The sequence below is a fragment of the Musa acuminata genome, chromosome BXJ3-3 (assembly GCF_036884655.1).
Source record: "Musa acuminata AAA Group cultivar baxijiao chromosome BXJ3-3, Cavendish_Baxijiao_AAA, whole genome shotgun sequence".
NCBI lineage: Eukaryota > Viridiplantae > Streptophyta > Magnoliopsida > Zingiberales > Musaceae > Musa > Musa acuminata.
In genome coordinates, this window is record NC_088351.1 from 879,290 (window position 1) to 901,099 (window position 21,810).

A 21,810-nucleotide genomic window follows, 5' to 3' on the forward strand; every position below is an offset into this window, starting at 1 on the left:
ACTTTGATGGCATTACATGCTCCACAATTTGATGGACTCAACAACCATAGGGTTTACATTATGAACAATGAACCTTTAGAAGAATACATATTGTTGAGAGCAATCACTCATGATGATTTAGTCATTTGGTTGATATGCCAACTTATGAAGCCCATCCTGGGCCAAAAGCTAAGGCTCCATTTTTTTCCCTCAAGTAAAAGACAAAAAACAAGGTGGTGAAGAGTGATGTTTAATTGATGAAGCACTTAACTTTTAAGAAGGTGAGAAGGACATGGGGTTTGCTATCATGTCCTGTCACTTTGTTCTTCTGTGCATGAATTGGACATGGCAACCACCTTTGGTAGGTGAAGACTCAGTGTGGAGACAAGGAGATTGTAAGGTAACCTGTTAGAAGTTCCAGACATGACACGAAGGTGCTTCTGATCATTAGCCAAAGAGGTCATCCTCCACATTTGAAATCACAGGCATTAGCTCCCATGAGAGTCATAGAGATGTTTCACAGCTGGTGTAAAGTAAATCATGCAGATGATTTCTTGGCAAAAATTATCAGCATCCGTTCAACTTTGATGAATCAGATGACTCTCGGATAAAGTTTCTGCAAGACATTTACTCAAAGAAGATTTGACTGGACAACCAACATATTTCTATTGATTAGAAGACAAGAATAAGGTGTCACAGTCCTCCTGCATAAGATTACTTATACACCAATTTGTTGAACCTAAACTACTTATCAAAAATGCTTAAGTCATATATCCATCAATTCTTTATATACTAACTTAGTTTCTCTTACTTCCTATTTATGACTAAATATTAGATCCTCTATTTCCATCTACGAATAACACGATCCAAAATACCCAAAACTCAAGTTTTTGTCGTTAATCCTTATTTTCGATATGGAATTAAACTGAGGGATTACGGAAGGCTTGTGCACTTTGCACACTAGTTCCTGTTGTGGATGTTTAATGCTCTGATCATTCTCATAATGTTTTCTGTCCCACGTTTAAGTGCTGCAGCAAATTCTATTCCACCAACTAATTAAATTCTATCACTATGATAGCTTACAGAAATGAACACATGCCAATATAGACATCACCAACCAAGCAGATTTGGTTCTGTCGTGATGTATTAATTCGCTCACTGGAGCAAGTCGGAAAAGGTTGTTAGGGGCTTCTTAGTGACCGAACACAAGAACCGAGATGGTCATATACCACTTTTGCGAGCATGGATAAGAACTGAAGGGTTAGGGTCAATGGCCAGCCAGCTTCATTGGTGGACCTTGCAAACATAATCCACCAATGAGCCTTTTTTCCCCCTACTGAACTGCCAATGAGGTTATAGCCATTCTCTTAGATCTTCTGCTAATGATAATGTTCAGCTCAAATTTTCACTATTTGACTGAATAAAACAATCACTTCCTATCTACCTTTCGGATGATAAACTTCATCCCAAAAGTTAAAAAAGGTTATAAACCTCTTTTACTTGTATGTTTATGCTTATGATGCATAATGCATAGAAAAGATTTTATCAAACAATCTGAACAAATCATCACCAAGACAACATCTTGCTCTTGTGGTTGTATCGAAACATGAATATTCTAATCGGATTTGTTGAAACTCTTTTGAAACTTGTTTACACTTCACTAAAATCCAATTCCTTTTGACCATATGTATATCAATATCTCCCACTTTGATTGTTTGAACCCACATTCCCCATTTAGATGCTAATAAGGAAGACCTTATTAGACAACAGCATATGCGTTCACAAGGCAGTAAGCAAGCACTGACTCGATCTCGAATGCTCGATACCAAACTGAAAATTACCAAGGAAGAACAGATGTGAACGCAGTAAGCAAGCACTGACTCGATCTCGAATGCTCGATACCAAACTGAAAATTACCAAGGAAGAACAGATGCGCCCTACCAGATTATGGTTTGATTTGCTTCTTTCCAGTATCAAGCATTGGGGGGTGGTGGTTTGGGGGACCCAAGCAGAGTGGGGGAGAAGGGTACCATACCATGTCGGCGATATCCTCCTCACGGCGGCCATTCTTTCGCCCAAGACCTGCTTCTCGAAGCCACCACCATCTCGACGCCGTCGTTGAGAACTCAAAACAGAGGGAAGAGAGCGGCGTTTGAGTGGGACTTTAAAGGGTATGTGTGTTTGTGGGGTCCAGGATTTGACCCAATAGGATATGTTTGTATCCCGTACCCTGTCTGACTAGTCACAGCTGAACCATTCGTGCCCCCAAAACACCCTAATCGATCGATCGAACGATCGGTCGATGTCTATTTTGTCCTTCATGTGGGTTGTCGAGGCAGCGCGAGAGATCGAGCGAGATGGAGGGGCCGGTCGGAGGCGGGCAGGACAACGTGAAGCATCTCGCAGATTGCTCCGTTGCCAAGTGAGTCATTCTCCTCTTCGATCAAAAGCCCCTTCTTTTTCCTTCAGCAAACGCATCGAGCAGTTCCGATTTCTCATATTGATTTCTGTTTTGTGTTTCCAATTTAGGTCTTATGTTTTGTTGCATTCCCTTGTTCAAAGGACTATCTTCTGTTAGAACTATCGATTAGGGTTCATGTAATATCTGATGTGAGCAGATAGTTGGCACTTTGAAGCATATGTCGGCATGTATATGTTCATGATGTACGATATGATTGCTGCTAAGCATTTCCTAGACTTCATGAGGACTCACACACAACGCTTATATAGAACTCCTAAGGCACTGATCCTGTTGAATGACTATCTTGTCCGTTCAAAATCTAGAGTGATTCCAAGGCGGTAACTTGTAATGTGTAGTCCCTTTGTTCATACATTTCAAAGAAGAGAATTAATTGTTCATTAATGGAAAAGTTCCCTCACGGAAAAGTGTTTAGAATTACACGAGTTATTCGTTTCTTGGGCTGTTTAAAGGCAAAACTCAAAAGTATGTTCATACATTAGGGATGGAATATCTGAAACTTTATCCATTATTTAGACGTTGTTTTGTTTTTCTTGGGGTTATTGTGCAAACATGACACTTTGTTAGGTTATGGAAATTGCATTTGTGAATGAAAATTCAGAAGATGATTCTGAAAGAAGACAAGAACAAGGTGTAGACATTGAGATATATTTGGTTATTTACTAGGATTATGAGTAATATGTAGCTATTAATATCTGAGGTGGTTATTCAGTGGTCAGAGTAATCTGTTTCAAGTTTATGGTACTTGAAATTTATGCGGCTATAGTTGTCATTCACTAGGATATAATAGTTGTCATTCACTAGGATATAATAGTTGTCATTCACTAGGATATAAAAGAAAAAACAAGAAGAGTTGAAGTGAATCGAGCAATACTTGTTGTGGAGCCAATGCAAGGTATAGATTTGCACTGGCGGACCTACTAATGAGTTTGGGATACATTTTAATTTTGAGTTCTAAGAAATTCACTATTTTGACCACTTACTAAGTCATCTCTGTCTGTGGAACTAGGAGGAATATTATTAAGTCAACCATAGACTGATCACTTGGGATGCTGCTTATTTTGTAGTAGATAACTTGGTAAAAGTACCATATTTGGCAAAGTACAAGAACTTGTCATGGTGGAACCACTAGAGTGCTGAGTGCTCTATGAGCTTTTCAACTTACACAAGGGCATATTATTATATTCGATCTAAAACGTTCATCGAAGTATGGTGAAATTTACAACAAATGCAAAATCTTGACACAAGGATGATGTCCACTATGTCTTTGTGTCTCTCACATTTCCTTGAAAGGTACAAATGTTTTCGTACATTTTTCCCATAAAAACACATGCTATGAGATGTTACATGGTGAAGGTAGACTCCACAGTCTCATCAATGTTTACCATTGGAGTGGGTTGCAAAGAGAAGACATTGACTCCTTGAAGCATCCTTCGAATACGATTGTGGTCAGATGTGTGATTTCCCATCTGTCTGTAGAGTAACTGTTTCATTGGATACCATGATGTACTTTAAAAATGTTAAGGTCTTTATTTCCTTAAAGCGCTGAATACTTGATGGATCCTTCTTTTAAGATTGGCGTCAAATGTTTATAGTTTGTTGTTGATTAAAGTAACTAATTTACAGGCTGTGAGTGATAAACATACACTAAATATGTAAAGATTATTTATTTATGGTTATCAGTTTTATTTGATCTAGGACTTGCATTGTTCTTAGTAGTTACCATCGATCAGGACTGTAAGCTAAATTAATTTTCCTCCAAATACATGCTGATTGCCTTTATCTACGTAGTGACATTCATAGTTAATTTTACATTTTTTTTATTGCAATGGGTCTTGGTTTATATGTAGTTCATCATACGTTTACGCTTTTCTTTTGACATTTGGTTTTGTAGCTGATTGTCAACTTCTGGATTATATTCGATCCACCAAGCTTTTTCATTATGAGCAGATTACTAATTTGTAAAAGCAGACTTATGTATTATTCTATTGTATTCAAAAAAATGCTTTAGAAATATGTGTTGGATGGGAATAAGTTCATCATACCTATTATTGGTGTTTGCAGTGTGCTTGGTACATGGTTTTTCTCAGTAGCTGGAGCTTTAATTGCAATACCAGTGGGAATTCGAAAGAAATCATTGGCGCCATTAGTCTTCTTCGGTACGACCGGCACCATGCTTGATATTATCATGGGGATCAGCCAGTGTGAGCGAGAGCACGCCGAGCGCCAAATGAAGCTGCTGGAAACACAAAACCTTGCAAGCAGTGCTTCAGCTGATGCTGAAGACTAAGCTGGTGGCTTCCAACGAGTTCCTGTCTTTGCTTTTTTATGCATGCATCTCTTACGTTGTATAAAGCTTGGAAAGCTTTCGGCTTTTATTCGAAGTGGATTTGCCTTTTCAGCTTGGGAGAATCTTCATTAATATCGTAGATACCGTGCTAATTCAATGTAGTAGTTCAAATAAACTCCTTGTGTTTATAGTGAAGTGAAGTACTTGCTCTGCTCATATGCTCACTCAATTTATCATCCACAAACCTCATTGAGAGAGATCTTCACAATGTAGAATCTTTGTAGTCTCAAATTCTACAGAGTTGGAGAATCTTTGTAGTCTATGTAGAATCTTTGTAGTATCAGATCTTCACACTCTGTTCTTCAGTGAGAGAGATCACAAGAATGCTGCAGCAGAAGAATGGCAACAACATATGACACCAGAAGACCACCACATCACCTAATGTTGGTCGAGGTTGAGATCTCAAGTCACATCATGCCCAAACAACTTGGTTCGAAAATTAATTATCTGCTACTTGTTTGTGGGCCTGAAATGGGCCATTGAGCTAAGGCCCAATCCAGAAACATCATATTATATCACATCAAGACTCGTACATAGGCATATTATGCAAGCAGCATCGAAGCAACAAAAGCAAATGGGCGGTAAATCGAATCAAGAACCTCGGACACGTCATGATATTGTCACATCCCATGTGAACAACTTGGATTAACATAAGATTTAACCCAACAAATATCTCGGTGTGTCCGTAAGCATTCCAAATCGATAGACTTCGCCTACCCGTCTCGTGATTGGTGAAACTTCCGTGGGTCCCGTAATTTTGGGGCGGGAGTACGGTTTGGTGTGTGGGCGACGTGCCACGTCAACGCGCGCCGCACCGCAGATCTTTTGGGGGGCCGCCAAAATATCTGGCTCGGAGATGGCTACGCTACGGTGCTCGCCACGTTGCGGTCAGAGGGCGGTCCCTCCACGTGGAAAAGCGGTGCCACGAAGGAAAGGGGCCCAGAGGCCCCACCGCCCACATAAATATCTCCCCGCCCGCTTCCCATGGTTTTGTTTTATTAGCAGTCTCCTCCTCCAACGCCACCGGTGTGTCGACAGGAGGCGATCCGAAGCGGCGGACATCAAGGAACGAGGTCTGCTCCTCGCGATCGGGTCCGAGAAAAGGTTTCCTGGGAAGAGATCTGCGCCTGGATGGGCGACATTTCTTCGAATCGGCCGAGCACGGCTGAGATTTCGGCGATCGAGGGCCCGAGCAAGGTCAGTAGACGATGATTTGTGCCTCACTGTACGGTTGTGAGTAGTTCTAACTTTTAGGTGTAAATTGATTGGTTCAAAGGTTCAGGTCTTCAAGAAGGAATCTTGGTGTGTATGTATTGTTTGAATTAATCTGGGTTTACTTACTCTTAGGTTTCCATCCATTTCCCCTAAATCTTAGGAGAGGAGCGTAGATATTGGATACAAATGGAACATTTTGATATCTTAAATCGGATTATCTTCTTCTCAAGAGAACAGGGTGGAATTGTGAATTTTGCTAAGAGCGTGGATCACCTTGGTTTTACTGTAGGTTGATCATAATACCAAAATGATTGCTGCTGTTTTAAGGAGATATTTTTTGTTGAAAAAGAAGATTATGCAAGAAAGTGAAAGAAAAGGTGTGATTCATGTAATTGAGATAGATGTCATCCTGCAACCAGTTAAAATTTAGTTTGCATCCGGTTCTTTTGTTAACTTCTGAAACCAAAACATTAGATAAAAGGCAATTCTAAAACTCTGCAGGAGGTTGTGCGTGATATCATGTCCATAAGGTAGAAAGATGCAGTATTTACCCAATAACCTTTAGACCAAAAATTTTTTGACCAATTCCTTCGAGTAAGAGGTCTTTTACCCCTTAAAACAGGAAACAGAAACAAAGTTCTGGGATTCTGCTCGAACTTCTGGGTGCTATCATACATGTTTTCCACCGTCTTTCACTTTTATTCTTTGTATCATCTCATCTTGTATGACAACTGACCAGATGAGCCTGTATTCTCCATGAATTTCCGGAATTCATATATGATAACAACAACAACAAAACCGTAAAAGTCCCAAAGGGAATTCATATCCAATATCTTACTTTTTAGTTACAATTAGGCTATAGTTCTGTTGCCATGTCTTGTTGGTTGATTTGACAAGATCGGTTGTGTCGAGAGAAGGCAGTTACACAGCTCTTTCTCTTCCTCTTGAATTTACACATCTAATTCCCAAGGGGAATTTGCCAAGAAGTCTTGACTCGAGGTCGAGCAGGGATTGGGCATGGATCGGTAGGAAATGAGTTGAATGGGCATATTTATATCTATGTGTATATATGTGTGTGTGTGTGTGTTATGTATAAAACTATATATGGAGATGTAAATAGGGCTGACAAGTCATTCACTATTTCAAAAGATTAGTCGGCAGACAGTGTAATTATGTAGGCCAGGGATGGATAACATGGACTAACCTTGAAATCTTGTGTTGCTGACTAGTACTTATATTACTTATGACGTTAACTTTTGCAAATATTTGATTGCATTCTCACTTCATAACCTGTGTGCTCATTCCTTGGTTGTCTGTTCTTAGTTAGATTAGAAATATTGTTGTTTGCATCATCTCATGTCTTTTAGTGTTTTTAGCGTATTCACTAGTTCTTACCAAGTTCATTATGTATATTTGTATATTTCTCTTATCCTTCAGGATCCTCAGGTAGCAGATTCTGTATCGAAGGGATGGACAGATGAGAAACATACTTTGTTTCTTAACTCCATTGAAGCATCATTCGTCAATGAGTTATACAACGAGCATTATCATTCAAAGGCTTTTCAAGGTTGGTTATCAAGGACAAAAGAACATAAAGGATCAACCGGACCATCTGAAAATGATATGAAATATGGCCAGGTAGTTAGAGATTCCCACTGCCCCTTTTTTTACCCAAGTGGTATATTCCATAGTTTAACATAAATAATATGCAACTCTGCAGTTTAAGGTTTTGCGTAAGGGATGTTGGAAGAATCTCAGATTTGAAATGGATAATAATCATGCAGCAATCGAGAATGGTTCTTTCCCTTTACATACAAACCCATGGGTTCAACATTTTCGATCACCTTACAATATGAAGGAAAAGCATCTTAAGTCATCTGACAGAGATGATGATACTGAGTTCAATAGAATCTGTCATCAAGATTCTATTGACAGCAGTACAGGTATTTCTTCTGCCATGCAGCCTTTGTTCACTTGCCTTGTCTTTCCCTATTGATCCTATAGCTCATTATCTTCTCGGTTCCCGATTAATGAAAGGGAAAATTTTGAGTTTGTTATGCACTAATCATTCTACCGTCTGCCAGTATTAAGTCGACAACAATCGCCATTATACAGAGTGAATTGAAAAGATGGATTTTTTTCTCTCTAAACATGGACAAAATTTGAAAGAAAGATGTTGCATAAGGGTATGCATACATTATGCAAATGGCATTGTTTTCAAAATGCTGCACGTCAGAAGTCAGTGCACTTTGGAAATCTTTATAAACACATCTGCATACATTTTGATACCACTGGGTATATGTTTGATTGGTCTTTTGCTTTTGCTGTTGTAGTACGAGATGAGAGAGATCTGTCACAAAACCAGTTCAAATCTACCTAGATTTACATTTTGCAAAAAATGTATCAGTTCCATGCTTATTTTTAGTGCTTCTTGCAGACTCACCGATTACTGTATCGTCTGTTTTCTCTTACAAAGAGATTTATATTCTTAGAGCAATAAAACAAGTTACATTAAATGATATGATAAATGCACATTAATTCCATTTTTAGAGGTTATATGCTTTGCGAATGGTATATATTCTCAAAATCTCTAGTTTTACAAATTCTGAACCTCATGAAAATCCACAAAGCTTATCATAGTCATCTTTATTTTACTCGAAATATGTGGTGGCCTGAAACGGGTAGCTTCGTTTTGCAGAAGTGTCGGATCAGAACTTTATTGCCGATGAACTTATAGTTGGGCAACAGTCAAGTAGAATCTGCAGGAAAAGAAGACGGGGGACTGCACCGGTTGATGAACCAATCAAGGATCAAGTAATGGGTGTGCTCTTTGTTCACAAGGCTTACAATTTTGTAGATATCTGAGTTGAAACAAAGTGTGCACCTTGCTGTGAATTCCAACTAATGTCTACACTTGGTGGCTTTGCAGGTTGTTCCATCCAGAAAAGCACTTGTTACCACAATCTCTGATGTGAACCATGCTTGTCCACATCCAGCAAATTTAAGATCTGATGCCACAACGTGTGAAGTGATTGCAAGCATTGTGCCCCCTGAAACTGAGGCTTCATTGTGTAAAGATCAGGAGGTCAACAGTTGAACTTGAAGGATGCCAACCGAAGCTCATGGCACAGAGTAGGGGACACAAGATTTAAGGCTCGATCTTAAGCTTTTGCTTGTGATGCAAGTCAGATGCATCCTTCAAGGGCCAACATAATTTATTTGTTGTTTTAATATTTGTTTGTTTGGTATCTGCAATATGAGTGAATAATTTGTCCAATTACTTATGCTTCTTTTTTATTGAACGGTGAACCTCGAGAGAGGGTAGATCAAACTAACCCAAAAATTTTACATAACAAAATGATGAGCTACAAAAACTCTTAAACGATCATTATGCCCATGGCATAAAAGCTGATACATCATATAACAATTTAGAAGAATACTAAATTTAACGTTCGTTAAAATATTATATTTATCATTTAATCTGATTCATATGTTAATCTGATTCATATCGTAACATCAATTCATTCACTTATCATCTGCTGATGTGAGATCATAAGCTTTCTTAACAAGGCTTCTGAACTCATCAAAAAGTTGGCTTATCGGCGAAAAAACAAAATGATGAGAACATAGGGCCATCCATCCTCGAAAGAGCCTCGGAAGGGAAATACCATGTGAAGATGCAGTACATAGTACATAGCCCAGAGGTAAAACTCAATGAATTCCCAAGATTAAATACTTTGTTGAGTCCTAAATTTGTTGGAAACACACAAAAGTTACTTGTGTGAAGGAGTGCAAAGAAAAAAACGTCTGCAATCAGCAAAAGAATAGAGCAATCCAAGTTTCTATGCACAAGATGTACGCAAAAATGATCAAGGAAACTATAAGATGATAAACCTAGTTTACATGAAGCAAAAGAGAAGGCATACAATATGACAAGCCTTATGAATCATTTTTAAGTTGTCAAAAGCCCATCAATAAAAATCATGGTTCATCAAGAATAAATTACTGAACAAGCACATAGCAGTCTCTCGTGGATTTGAGGGCACCGGTGACTTCTCATGGCGAAGGAAAAGCCAAGGATCAACTTGGATGAAGAGAGCAGAAACAATGACCTCCGTTATTATGAAGGAGAGACGCCATCATCAAGTTTTAGTCTGGCCTTGGCTTGATAGTCCACTGCTTGATGGCTTAGCCACATATATTTGCTTCATTTTAGGGGGGCCAATGTTCTTGTCCATTCCAGAACCCTGCTTCCTGAGCTGGAATCCAGTGGTCCTCCGATGCCATTCACCTCCAGAGCCTGTTCTCTGAGAGATCCCACGGTGCTGCTCATGTCCAGCTTGATTATGGTGCTGCTGGCCTGATGAAGTTGGTCGCAGACTCTTAGAGGGCAAGCCGGTTGTCTGGCCACTACCCTCACTGCTACTTGCACGAGTGCCCCTGCTATCAATTCCGGATACAATTGTTCTCGCTACCACCTGTAGATCCTTCTTCTCATTCGCACTTGCAGTACTTTCCGGAGGCACAACAGTCTGAGTAGTGGCAGTGCCGCAAGTTGGCTGCTTTGGTGGACCTAGCTCATCTGAGATCTCGGAAGCAGTAGAGTTCGGAAATGGGATGCTCCTACTAATTTCATAACTCACTGATGGACGAGGATCGCCAAACCTGTTATTTCCGGTGGTTGCATCTCCTGAAAGATTGCGGCCTAATTGTGAAGGAATCCTACTCTCCACGTGATGCTGCTGTAGCGGCATGGATAAGGGAATCGAGTGGAGTGGTGGAGGCACATGAGACCAAGCTTGCAATGGAATATTGGCAGCCGGCTGAATAAAAATGTGAAGCCCAGTTAGTATAATAAGTATAATAAATAATGGAACATATCAAAAATCTAGATGTTTTACCATCACTAAAACAGGGGCATATATATCAATCGACCAATCAAAATAAAACAAAGAACACAGTTTTATTCTTAATTTTTGTAATATATGATGCTGCAGATTGATATATTCAACTTGCGAAACATTTACTTCTCACAAAGGATCCATGTGGTTGAAAACTTGATTTTTTTTCACTCCTTTTGGTGCATCATGGAGTGCAATGGAAGGGGGAAAGGAGGCGGGCAGGGCACGCACAAAATTAATGCTGCTCACATGATATGTATTCTTTCCACAATGACTTTGAACCCACTAAACCAAAAGAACACAGTCATGACCAATCATGTTGAGTAGACTTTCCAATTTCAGCTTGAGTATACAAATTCATATCTCGATTGCTCAAAGCAACCTTGACTACTTTCTCAACAATCTCATCCAAGTCTTTGCCCTGTCTACCTTGTTTCAAACCCTTCATCCCAGGATCCTAACCTCGAAGGGTGCACCAACCAACCAAGCATTCCAATTGTTGATTTCACTTTAAAAGCTAGAGAACATTAAAAAAATGGTTGCCTCAAAGCCTCTCCCAACAAATATTAACGAAGGTTTTCAATTTATGATCTCTACTTTTGCTGATCATTTAGAAAAATCATACCTGGAATGGATTCATGTCAAACATGGTCAAAGGAGAAGCCACCATGAGAGGTGAACCTGGGCCTAAATTCTGGATAGCTGGCGCACTGGTTGGGGTTCCCTGACCAGAAACAGCATTTAGATTGCTCAGGTCACCCTCGCTGTCATTAACCGTAGAACATACTTGATTTTGCTTCCATTCTGGTTGCTTCCCAGCAGGTATATAAGTAGTTCCCATGAAACCTACGCCTACTTGCCCAAATTGTCCAACCGGAGCAAAATGATTGTAGAAGACCATATGTGGCGGGCATTGAACACCAGGAATTCCTCCAGGGTTGATAAATGGGCCAGTAAACCCTGCCGGTGGGCGATAAAAGGAGTCAACGCCAGGGTGGTACTGTGGCCAAGACCCCAGTGCCCCAGAACCCAAAGCAGCACCTTTTTGTGGCTGTCCCTGAGAGCCAGCTGACTCATCATTGGACCCATAAGCAAAAATACGCCCATCTAGTATACCGTTCATCTCAAAGCTGGGAAAATGAGAAGGTGAGGCTCCAGGAAACTGTGAGAGCACTGATTGGGATGTCTGTGGGCTCGGTAAAGCCGGCCATACTGAGAGTGCAGTATCTACTGAAAGATCTGCTGGGAGAGCAACTGTCAAGGATTCTTCACAGGATGACTGACCAGTTACTTCTTGGCTATTTGCTGCACCTGTTGCAAACTTTCACAATTAATACATTGGACAAGTATCAAGCTGCGGAAGCCAAAGCAATTAATAAAGCATGAATTTCTTAAATGTTGGAGTAAGGTAGGACTCATTTTATCACCTGCGGAAGCCAAAGCAGTGCCATCCGCAGAAGAGAAGATTTTCGTGTCTGAAGCTGTACCAATACCAGATCCAACCATTTCATCATTGGTGATGGCAGCAACTGCAACAGCAGAAGCAGCTGCTTCAGCTTCCGCCTCTGCATCTTCGAGATCTGCACATGGTTCGCCAGGGCACTGTTCTTTGACAAAGAACATAGAATAACTGTTATTAGCCAGGTTTTGACCTATTTTTAATTCTGGCCTGCATGTATTTGGTGGCCCAGTTCCCTTGGAAATAGCTCGGCTGACAGGAGGTAAAATGTTTGGTGGCATCACGGCTCCTGAACTCGGAAAAAAAATTGTTCAACTAAACCGGGGAGTTACAGTGTCCAGTGACACTAGGCAAAACCAGCATTTAAAGTAAAATACACTTACCGAACTGAATTTTCTCATCAGCAAGCAAGGAATTAACAGGGCTTGCACATGAAGAGAAAGGTTTTTCCGGAGTCACAACAGATGATACGAGTTTGTGGGGCTCAAGAATAATGCTAGAAGCTAACTGTGAACCAAATTGTGTTGGCTTCATAGCTTCATCAAGCTGAGTTTGAGTCAGGGCAATCACCTGACAAAGTCGAAAATAATATTGTCAGAATGTACATGTATCACAGACTTGACAAAATGTCGTGCATGTAAAACACACTCTACATCTATTAGGAAATGGAAGTCCAATACCTAAAGGTAAGCCTCATGTCCAACAAGACAAGAAAATTTTGTTTCATTCCTACGAAAATCCCAAAAGAAAACCTACCAATATGATTATCTATACTAAAAATTTCCTCAGCATAATATTATCCAAACTAGTAACAGGCTAAAATTCAGCCCTTTACACCAACCCTGGTTACAGGTGGGCTTTGGAACATCAAGACCAGCAAACTCTGGTAACATATCAACTCCCAACACATCAACATCAAGATAGAGAACCTGACTGAGAAGATGATTGTGTATGAACTTATTTTGTAACAATTATTTTATGAGACTATTAGAGAGAATTAATAATGCAATATAGACTGTTGTAGACATTTGTTGCACCTATTCAACTTTGACCTCCAAAGAGCTGTTGTGCAGAAATAACGAATTTGTTGAGCGAGAAGGTGCTCTAAACAGACCTGACGATGTTAAATGTCCAAAACATGGTATACGTTGTTCTATGCCCATGAAATTTTCACTTCGATCTTTGGGAATAGAAGTGTTATTTATTAGTAACGGATACAATAATGCTGGGATAAGATGCAATACAGTTTCTGAATGATATGAGTTCTAGCTTGAAAACAAGAAAAAAAAGCCAAAGAAAAAGGCAGAAGAGAGAAATGATATGGACATGAAAGAGATCATTGGAAAATGAGAGGAAACAGAAGGGTAAATAGAGCCAGTAGCCACAATACTTTTTTTCCCAACAGTTCCAACTGATCAAATATCAATAATGTAACGCTAGATATTCCAGCATTGGCCTAAACAATAATGGGTAAGTGTGGTGGAAAGACTAGACAAAAACAAACAAAAAACAATAAGAACAACAAGCTCTCAAATATTCTAAATCCATTCATGAATAATTATAACCTAACTAAGAGCCTAGACTGTCCAATTTAGAAATCTGTTCATAAAAATTACTAATCTGGCAGCCTAAATTGCTTAATAGGATTTATACCAGTACAATACCATATGGCTACAAGCAGCAACAAATTCAAACAAAACTACATCCATATAGCATCCAAGTTCAAGACTAACCAAAAACTACGACACCAATGAAAAGATAAAATGTTGGCAAGTTTGTGCTTTTACAATAACTAGAATATTGAATGTACTATATAAGAGGCATTTATTAAAGAAAAAGAGAAAGTGATGCCAAAGCCAACGACAAAAGCAGGACAACAAAAGAATCAACCACAATAGTTCTCCTCTCGTAAGCTTACCTGATGACTCGTGTGTGTACTGTCCCAGGAACTCAATGGCAATACAGCATATTCGGGACACGTGTTTTTGTTTTCTAGTAGACCTGGAACGAGTATTGACTCGCTATCAGATACGGCAGGTACAATGATTGCCTGACCTGACCTGTAAATTCAATGTAATCAAGAACCTACTTGTGCAAAAATCAAAACATAAGCCATCCAAGGAAAATAGCTTACTTTGAGTCATTCAATCTTCTTTCAAAATCAGCATTTACCGATGGGGTGCCAATTGGAGGTAGAGTTTGAGATGTCAAATTAGCAGTGGGAACAAATGATGGCTTTAGTCTAGTAGATTCCCTTCCCTCTGTGACAAGAGAATTAGCACAAACAATAGTAGTTGTGTCGCTAACTGAAGATGTCACTGCTTTATTAGGGTTGGAGCTAGCAGCATTACTTTGTGGAACAGCAAATTGCTTGCCAGGTCCCTGTTGACAATATGAAGAAAAAAAAAGAAACATCGCTTTAGAACATTTTCAACAGAGAGACAAACTTATGATCTGAGAAAGATTCGAACTACCTTTGGCACCCTGGATTTTGACTTATTTTCTTTTGCCCTCTGTTCTCGGCGGTCATTCAGCATCTGTCTCTTGGACCTTACCTCGATAAAGTCATCTTCATTACTAGGAACTTCAATTCCTGTCTGTTTGAAAACACGAATAACTCCACTCAACAGAGGAGCATCAACATCGCCCTCAAGACTATCACTTGCCTTAATATTGCCTTTGCCAGCATGAGACTTGTCAAAGATGCTTTCACTCTTTAAAGTAGTTTCATTTCTAATGACTTTCTCTGTCCTATCAGAGCTCACAACTAAAGAGATAGAAGCACCTGAACTTAGGTTGTCAGGATCATTAGCAATCTTGACTGACCTATCCAAAGGTGCATCTTTCTTATCTAGGTTCCTTATAGAAATCCCAGTGGCCATTGAATCCTCATTTGGCCTCTCATCCTGCCCAAAACTATTTAATGACTCTGTACCTTGTGTTTGCTTTCTCGCAATATTCTCTCTGACTCCAAATTCTGTTCTTCGAATATTTCTCCTGGCTCTTCTCTGAAAGCCACTTGATTCTGCCTGCAATGTATCTTCACCTGGAAATGATGACCTTGTACCAGCATTTTTTACACTATAAGTGTATCTCTTCCTCCTCCCACCAGAGAAATTGCCTGGATTCCTTAAGGGAGGTTTTCCTCCTGGAAAGAACCTGGAGGATTGTAGTTCAGTATGCTGCTGTTGATGTTGAGATTCTTTCCACTTACCAGTGAGCCTATAGCCCTTCTTCATGGTGGCATCATCTTCACCATGGCTTTCAGCTTGGGAAATTGAATTGTTTGCACCTTTCTTTTCAACCAAAGATGATATTTCTGTCCGACTTTGAGAAGCTATAGAAACATTCTTTCCAGAATCTAACAATGCTCTATGCTGTGAAGATTCGAAGGGGTTTTTCACAAGATCAGTTTGTTTATGTGAAGAACCAGAAGGCTTTTCATCTCGTGATTTGTCTGAATAATAATTTTGGGTTGTTTGGTCACACAAAGAACCAGCAGGATTCTGATTAAAGGAATAGGGAGCTGAAGCAGAAGGCTGAATGAAGGCTGTGCTAGTAGGAGCTAGTGGCAATATACTGTGAGAGATGGTTGGGGTATAGCGCAGCTGGCCAAACTGGAATAAAGGAGGCTGCGAAGGGTGCACCTGTGGTAGAGAAGGGTTTATATGTGTATGCATATGTATCGGCATCTGAATAGAACCAATCTGAATGGCTGGGACAGGAGAAGGTATCAAAGAAGGACCAGAAAACAGACCAAACTGGAGACTAACAGGTGCTTCACCCTGACTGACGACAATAGAAGGAAAAGATAAGTTGGGTGAATCCGAGGCTGTAGATGTCATTGGACAGCTTGTGGCAGAAGTCACTGAATGTTGAGCTGGCAGTCTTGAGCTCTGAGATGCTTCAGCACCATTTACAGAATAGCTAGATGCTGAGATTGGATCAAGAGACAAATCTTTCAATGACTTTTCAGGTTCACTTTGTAAAGAACTATCCATAACATCTTCTTGAACAATAATTTCACAATTACTGATGGATTCTTCCAAATTACCAGCCGAACCTGCATGTATCCTGAATTCCTTTTCGCTGTTGCTAGAAGTTATCTCAAACTTGTCTATACTAGGAAGTTTAACCTCAACACCTTCATTAAATCCAAGAATTACTTGTTCCATATCCCCAGTTGTAGTCTGCACATCAGAATGTAAATCTTCTATCTCCTGGACTGAATCAAAATTCTCATCAACACCATCATGTGCTTCAGCTATGTCTTGGTATTCATCACCTTCTTGCTCCTGTATCTCTTCATTGTTCTCAACAGGCCATTCATCATCAACTCCAGGAGAGATTGACCTTGAAGCCATCATTCTATCGACAGCACCACCCTCCAATGGCAATACAATATGCTCACTGTCAGATACGATAGTCCGCTCACCATCAGCAGAAGCTGGCAGCGGGGGAGAATCCCTGGAAATGTCCATCTCATGATGCAAAAGCGCAGGCGAGCTAGGTGGGCTCGAAACAGAAGGGGACAATTGGGAGTCATATCTTGGGCTCATCTTCTCTGCCTCTTGCTCGAAATGGCTAGCATTCTTTTCGAGAAAAGCTGTTGTTCCACCTTGCTGATGGGTTTCATGAAACACATTGTCATAACCTCTGTGTAAAGTCTTTTGCTCATATCTACTTGGATGATTATAATGCACATCATCATCTATGAAACATGATGAACTTGCTCCTTCTGCTGGATCTCTGAAAGAGCTTCTCTGAACTGATGTCACAGATGGAGGTGGAGGCACACGAGGCTGCCTCAAGAACTGACGATACCTCGTAAATGAGGAAAAGCCATCAACCACGGAGTTATCCGATGATATTTCAGTGTATGGAGCCTGAGGACTTCCCTGTGAATTACCAGGTACCATTCCAACATCTCGAAACTTAACACTATCAATAAACTCTGAATTGATGTCATTATTTCTCTTGAAATAATCAACCTCTTTGTTAGAGTTCCACCTTTGTTTCCTTGGTTCATGGTATTCATCTGGCCTCTGTGATGTTTCAATCATCGTTGCTCCTTTTGATGATGGCCTACTAGACCTTGTCTCAATACCACCATGAAACTCTTTCTTGGAGAAGCCTCCTCTATGACCAAATGCATCTTGCCTTGGATTATGATAGAGATTGTCATCAGCTTGTGAAGGAAGAATTGTGCTGCCATAAGCATGTTTTTCTCTTTCAGCAAATGAAGGAAAGGTATCCCTTGGAAATTGAGACTTAGGACCCACTTCCAGAATCCTATCCACAGACAAAGAATCAAATAGGGCAGAGCTAATGATTTGTTCTACCATCCTCTCACCATCCTCCCAGCCTCCAACTTCTGTGTCTTGTGGTACATCTCTTTCCTTTACTACTCCAGGGACTCGTTCCTCAGAAGCAGTAACAGAAGAGTGAACCCTATCATCTTTTCCATTATCTTCAACCTGCCGTCTCGCAATCCTGGCTTCCAACTCCAAAAGTTTTTTCCGTGCAGCCTCTTTCCTTCTTTCTTCCTCCATCTGGTACCTCCTCTTTTCCTCTTCCCTTGCAATCCGTTGCTCTTCAGCTCGCCTTGCAGCGTCCAACCGCTCCTGCTCTGCTTTCCAAGCAGCATTTCTTGCCTCTTCTTCAAGCATTCGCCTCCGTTCCTCCTCCTCTCTGGCCACCCTCTCCCTCTCCTCCTCTTCCTTACGTGCAAGCTCCAATGCTCTGGCTTGCTCTTCCACGATGCGTTGGCGCTCCTGCTCCTGCGTCCTCAGAATTCCTTCAAGCTCTGCTTCAAATGACTCCCTGATGGGGTCAGGGAAATCAATCTGTTTTTCGAGATCCTTCTTTTTCTTATATGCTTTAGCATTCATGTCCCTGACGCCCCCTAAAAAGGGATCCTTGCTGTCAAATTCAGTGTCTTCAAGATATGGCTTTCCAGCACTTGGTGCTGACCGCTTTTCTCTACCAAAGTTCAGCGTTGGATCATTCAAGGAAGTGCCTCTAGTTCCAGTAGAGAATTGGCCCTTCAAGACTGTGGCATTCTGAAAGGAGCTTCCTTTGGACCAGTTATTGGAATGGCCATGACCATGAGTCCCACTAAATGCTTCTGCTACAACTTTACCAATTTGAGTGTGCTCAGAAGAAACCAAATCCATCTTGGCGTTTCGATAATCCTGGCTCCTCTTAGCAAAACCATCACTACCATTTTCTCCAAAAGATGACTGAATATTAACACCCTCCGTAATCATTTCCCTGTTTCCACTTATGGGCCTAGCATAATGCCTATCCCTGTCGACTCCCGGTGAACTGGTGTTCAATCTATCCCTTGAATTCATTGGAAACCTCCACAAGCCAAAATCCTGACTTTCATTGCTTGCAGCCCTTCCATCCTTCCCAGAAGGATACCCTTTGAAGGGCTCCCTGGACCAAGCACTGCCACCTTCGGTATCATGCAGCCCTCGGCCATCATAAGCATCATGAACCTGAACCAACTCAGACCTCAAGAACCCCCGATCCCTCTCTCGTTCAGGGATGCTAAGCCCTATGTCGCGCTCATCATCAGTCCAATCTGACGTGTGCTGAAGCCGTACGAGCGGCAGCAGACCCGGCAAGTCCCTATCCTGTCGCTGCGACTGTTCTGAAGCACAGAGTGGTCGGATCAGCCCCCCATCACCATCTGACATGCTGTTGGCAATAAGACGAGAGGATTTGATCTGCGGCCTCATCTGAAGAGGCGAATGTAACTCGGACACCTCCCGCCTTTCCGACTGCTCTTCCACTCCTAGCTTTTGCTTCTGCTTCTGGCTTGATGTGTCTTTCTGTTTCGCAGGTGAGGTGAAGGTGGCCCGAAGAGATGGGAAGTCCTCGCCCCTCAAGATCACAGCTTTCTCGGAAAACCCCTGACCTGGTGTGGCATTGAGCGGCTGGCCACCAGGGCGAGCGCCAGGAGAAATGTAGGAACTACCGGCAAGCTCGTCATTAATGATCGCCGATCGTCCCAACTGCGACTGGCCTCTGCTGCCGGCATCCTTCTCTGGAACCGGGAGGGCAGGTTTGCTCCAACCCAGGGCGGAAGTGCCCGCCCGCGATCCAAGACCAGGGCTGCCATGGGTGGTGGCAGACCCCGAGGAAGCCGGGTCGAAGCGCTCATGTTCCTTCCTCAGCGACGGCAGGTTCAAGGGGGGCGGAACGGCAAGCTTCTGGGCGGTCTTTGCTGCGGAGGTGGCCGAGCTCCGGGACCTCGAGAGGACTACCATCCCTCCCCCGCCACCGCCTCCGCCGCCGGAGCCGGGGCGAGAGCGGCCATGGACGGAAGAGGAGGAGGAAGGGGAGGGCTGGCCATAGGATCTATTGAGATTAACCGACACGAATTTGCTCTGATGGGCCATCCCAAGAGGACTCTCCGTCCCCCGCCGCCGCCTCCGCCGCCGCCGATCGCCGGGGCAGCACGTCGAAACCCTAACCCTCGATTCCCCCTCGATCTATTAACGCCGACGATGAGGGTTAGGGTTTCGGCAATAGAAGTGACGATACGAGGAAGCGAGTGAGATTACCTCTCTCCGTAGCGCGCTTTGGCGAGGTGATGGAGAAGGTGGCGCGGCGAAGCGGACGACAAATGGATCAAGAGCGAGAGAGAGAGAGAGAGAGAGGGAGGAAAGGGAGGGAGGGGGAGGGGGGGAGGGGAGGAGGAGGGGCGGCTCCTTCGTTGTTGGGGTTCGGTTGGGGAGCACGCATAAAAAGAGAGAGCGTTGAGGAGGAGACCGAAAGCACGCAATTAGCACTCTCTAATTAGACCCTCTCATTTGGTTAAGCCTTAATCCTCCTTCAAAACCCGATCTTAATTACAATATTAAAGGTAAATCATTGATCGAATAGAGAATTAAGGATGTTATCGGGTTAAATTTTGATCTAATCCTGTTATCTTAACTTATCGGATTCCTGTTATTTTTATTCGTTAAGCGCATATATATATATATATATATGTGATTTAAAAAAACCTCTAATTTTAAGATTTTCTTATAAAATATCTTAATTTTAAAAAAAAATTATAGACAACTCGTAAGTTACGAAAAGATCACTTTATCTCTATCTCAATCACTAGTTACCTCTACGTATAGCTTTTCCGTAGGTAATGAGTAACTATTTCGAGACGAAGGTGTAATTAGGTGCCTATGGATTGGTTAAATAATAATGATCGATAAAAATAAAATAATTATTAAAAAATTCTATAGGAATTTAAAAATTATAACAAGAATTTTTTAAATTTATATTTTTTTAAAAAATACATATATATATATATATATATATATATATATATATACAATATAAAAGAAAGTTAGCTGCTTCTTAATCTTTTATATTATTCTTAATATATTCACATATAAATTAAAAAATTAAAAATCTAATTATGATAATAATTAATATTCATATTGATTAACTTGATTCGATACGGGATCACATGAGACAAGGAATTGAATAAAAAAGGGGCTTGAATGCTCGCTCGATTGCTAAGAGATCTTGGATGCTTGTTTGTGGTTGACTTACATGAAGATTAAGGTCGTTTGAATTTCTTGACATGATCTATTCGATATTTAAATTAATAATTGATGATGAAATAATTTTAATAATTAATAATTAATTTTGGTTATCGTGTCGAATGTAGTTTTTATAGTAAGTTAATCAATAGAAATATTTTACAGTACAAACAGAATTTTTCCTGCTTATCGTTTTCAAAGTTTAAAAAAAAAAAAAGATTAATATCATGTCTATCTCACAATAAAACTGAATTTGGCATTAAAGACCCATTGAATTGGGTTTAAATATGTCGAATAAGTTCAATATCAGAAGAAAAACAAGTCATTATCATATATAGGATAAATGATGAGAAAAGTTTTAGAATTTGAAGCTTGGAAATAAAGTTGTTGTGGCTAAGAGCCAAAATCCAAGAATTCACTTTAGCTAGTAGGGTGAAATGTCCACTTTTGTTGGTTACAAGTTTAGTCATAACCTTCAATTATATTGAAAGTTCAACTTCTGTCATTCAATAACATGATTGTACATGTATTTGTATGAATCTTGTCATGGTAGTGATCAATTTGAAAAGTTGGTCAACTAAAAGTTCCCCACTAATTTATTACAAGTCAAATAAATATCTAACCCTCATGGTTGCATATAATTCAGATTATTATTTGAATTGGTTTTACTATTTTATTTTTGAATCATATTTAACATTGTTAAGTATCTATAATATAGTTAATCCAAATTCAAGACATGAAGATATACTCTGTATTTATAGTGGTAGAATTGATGAAAGTTTGGTGCATTGGATTTCTTTTATTCTTTCAAGACCTATCATTGCTCCATGCAATGCAAAGCATGTCTTGAATCTTAATTTTCCTCTTCCATA

At 40.6% G+C, this 21,810-nt stretch overlaps 3 protein-coding genes across 6 annotated transcripts; 2 read left to right on the plus strand and 1 right to left on the minus strand.

Moving 5' to 3' along the window:
* The first annotated feature begins 2,241 nt into the window (after positions 1-2,241).
* On the plus strand, positions 2,242-4,964 carry LOC135633356 (uncharacterized). The gene is made up of 2 exons (XM_065142728.1): positions 2,242-2,401; positions 4,523-4,964. Exons 1-2 carry the CDS (start codon positions 2,337-2,339, stop codon positions 4,746-4,748), a joined length of 291 nt encoding a protein of 96 aa, XP_064998800.1. The 5' UTR covers positions 2,242-2,336; the 3' UTR covers positions 4,749-4,964.
* Positions 4,965-5,807: 843 nt separating this feature from the next.
* LOC103977175 (cold-regulated protein 28) lies at positions 5,808-9,300 on the plus strand. Of its 3 annotated transcripts, none has more exons than XM_009392624.3 (5): positions 5,808-6,005; positions 7,461-7,661; positions 7,744-7,966; positions 8,722-8,844; positions 8,953-9,300. In XM_009392624.3, the coding sequence occupies exons 1-5, from the start codon at positions 5,940-5,942 to the stop codon at positions 8,991-8,993; spliced, it is 654 nt and encodes a 217-aa protein (XP_009390899.2). In that variant the 5' UTR covers positions 5,808-5,939; the 3' UTR covers positions 8,994-9,300. The 3 variants fall into 3 exon arrangements, with proteins under 3 accessions (XP_009390899.2, XP_009390898.2, XP_064998880.1); XM_009392623.3 differs by having other exon boundaries at positions 8,722-8,837; XM_065142808.1 differs by having other exon boundaries at positions 7,470-7,661; positions 8,722-8,837.
* Positions 9,301-9,879: 579 nt separating this feature from the next.
* Positions 9,880-20,095, minus strand: LOC135634001 (uncharacterized). Of its 2 annotated transcripts, none has more exons than XM_065144104.1 (8): positions 19,958-20,095; positions 14,858-19,885; positions 14,518-14,765; positions 14,302-14,443; positions 12,767-12,953; positions 12,352-12,672; positions 11,550-12,235; positions 9,880-10,846 (listed from the first exon to the last, which is right to left on the minus strand). In XM_065144104.1, exons 2-8 carry the CDS (start codon positions 19,790-19,792, stop codon positions 10,166-10,168), a joined length of 7,200 nt encoding a protein of 2,399 aa, XP_065000176.1. In that variant the 5' UTR covers positions 19,793-19,885; positions 19,958-20,095; the 3' UTR covers positions 9,880-10,165. The 2 variants fall into 2 exon arrangements, with proteins under 2 accessions (XP_065000176.1, XP_065000177.1); XM_065144105.1 differs by having other exon boundaries at positions 10,468-10,605; positions 10,689-10,846; positions 14,858-20,075.
* Positions 20,096-21,810: the final 1,715 nt, after the last annotated feature.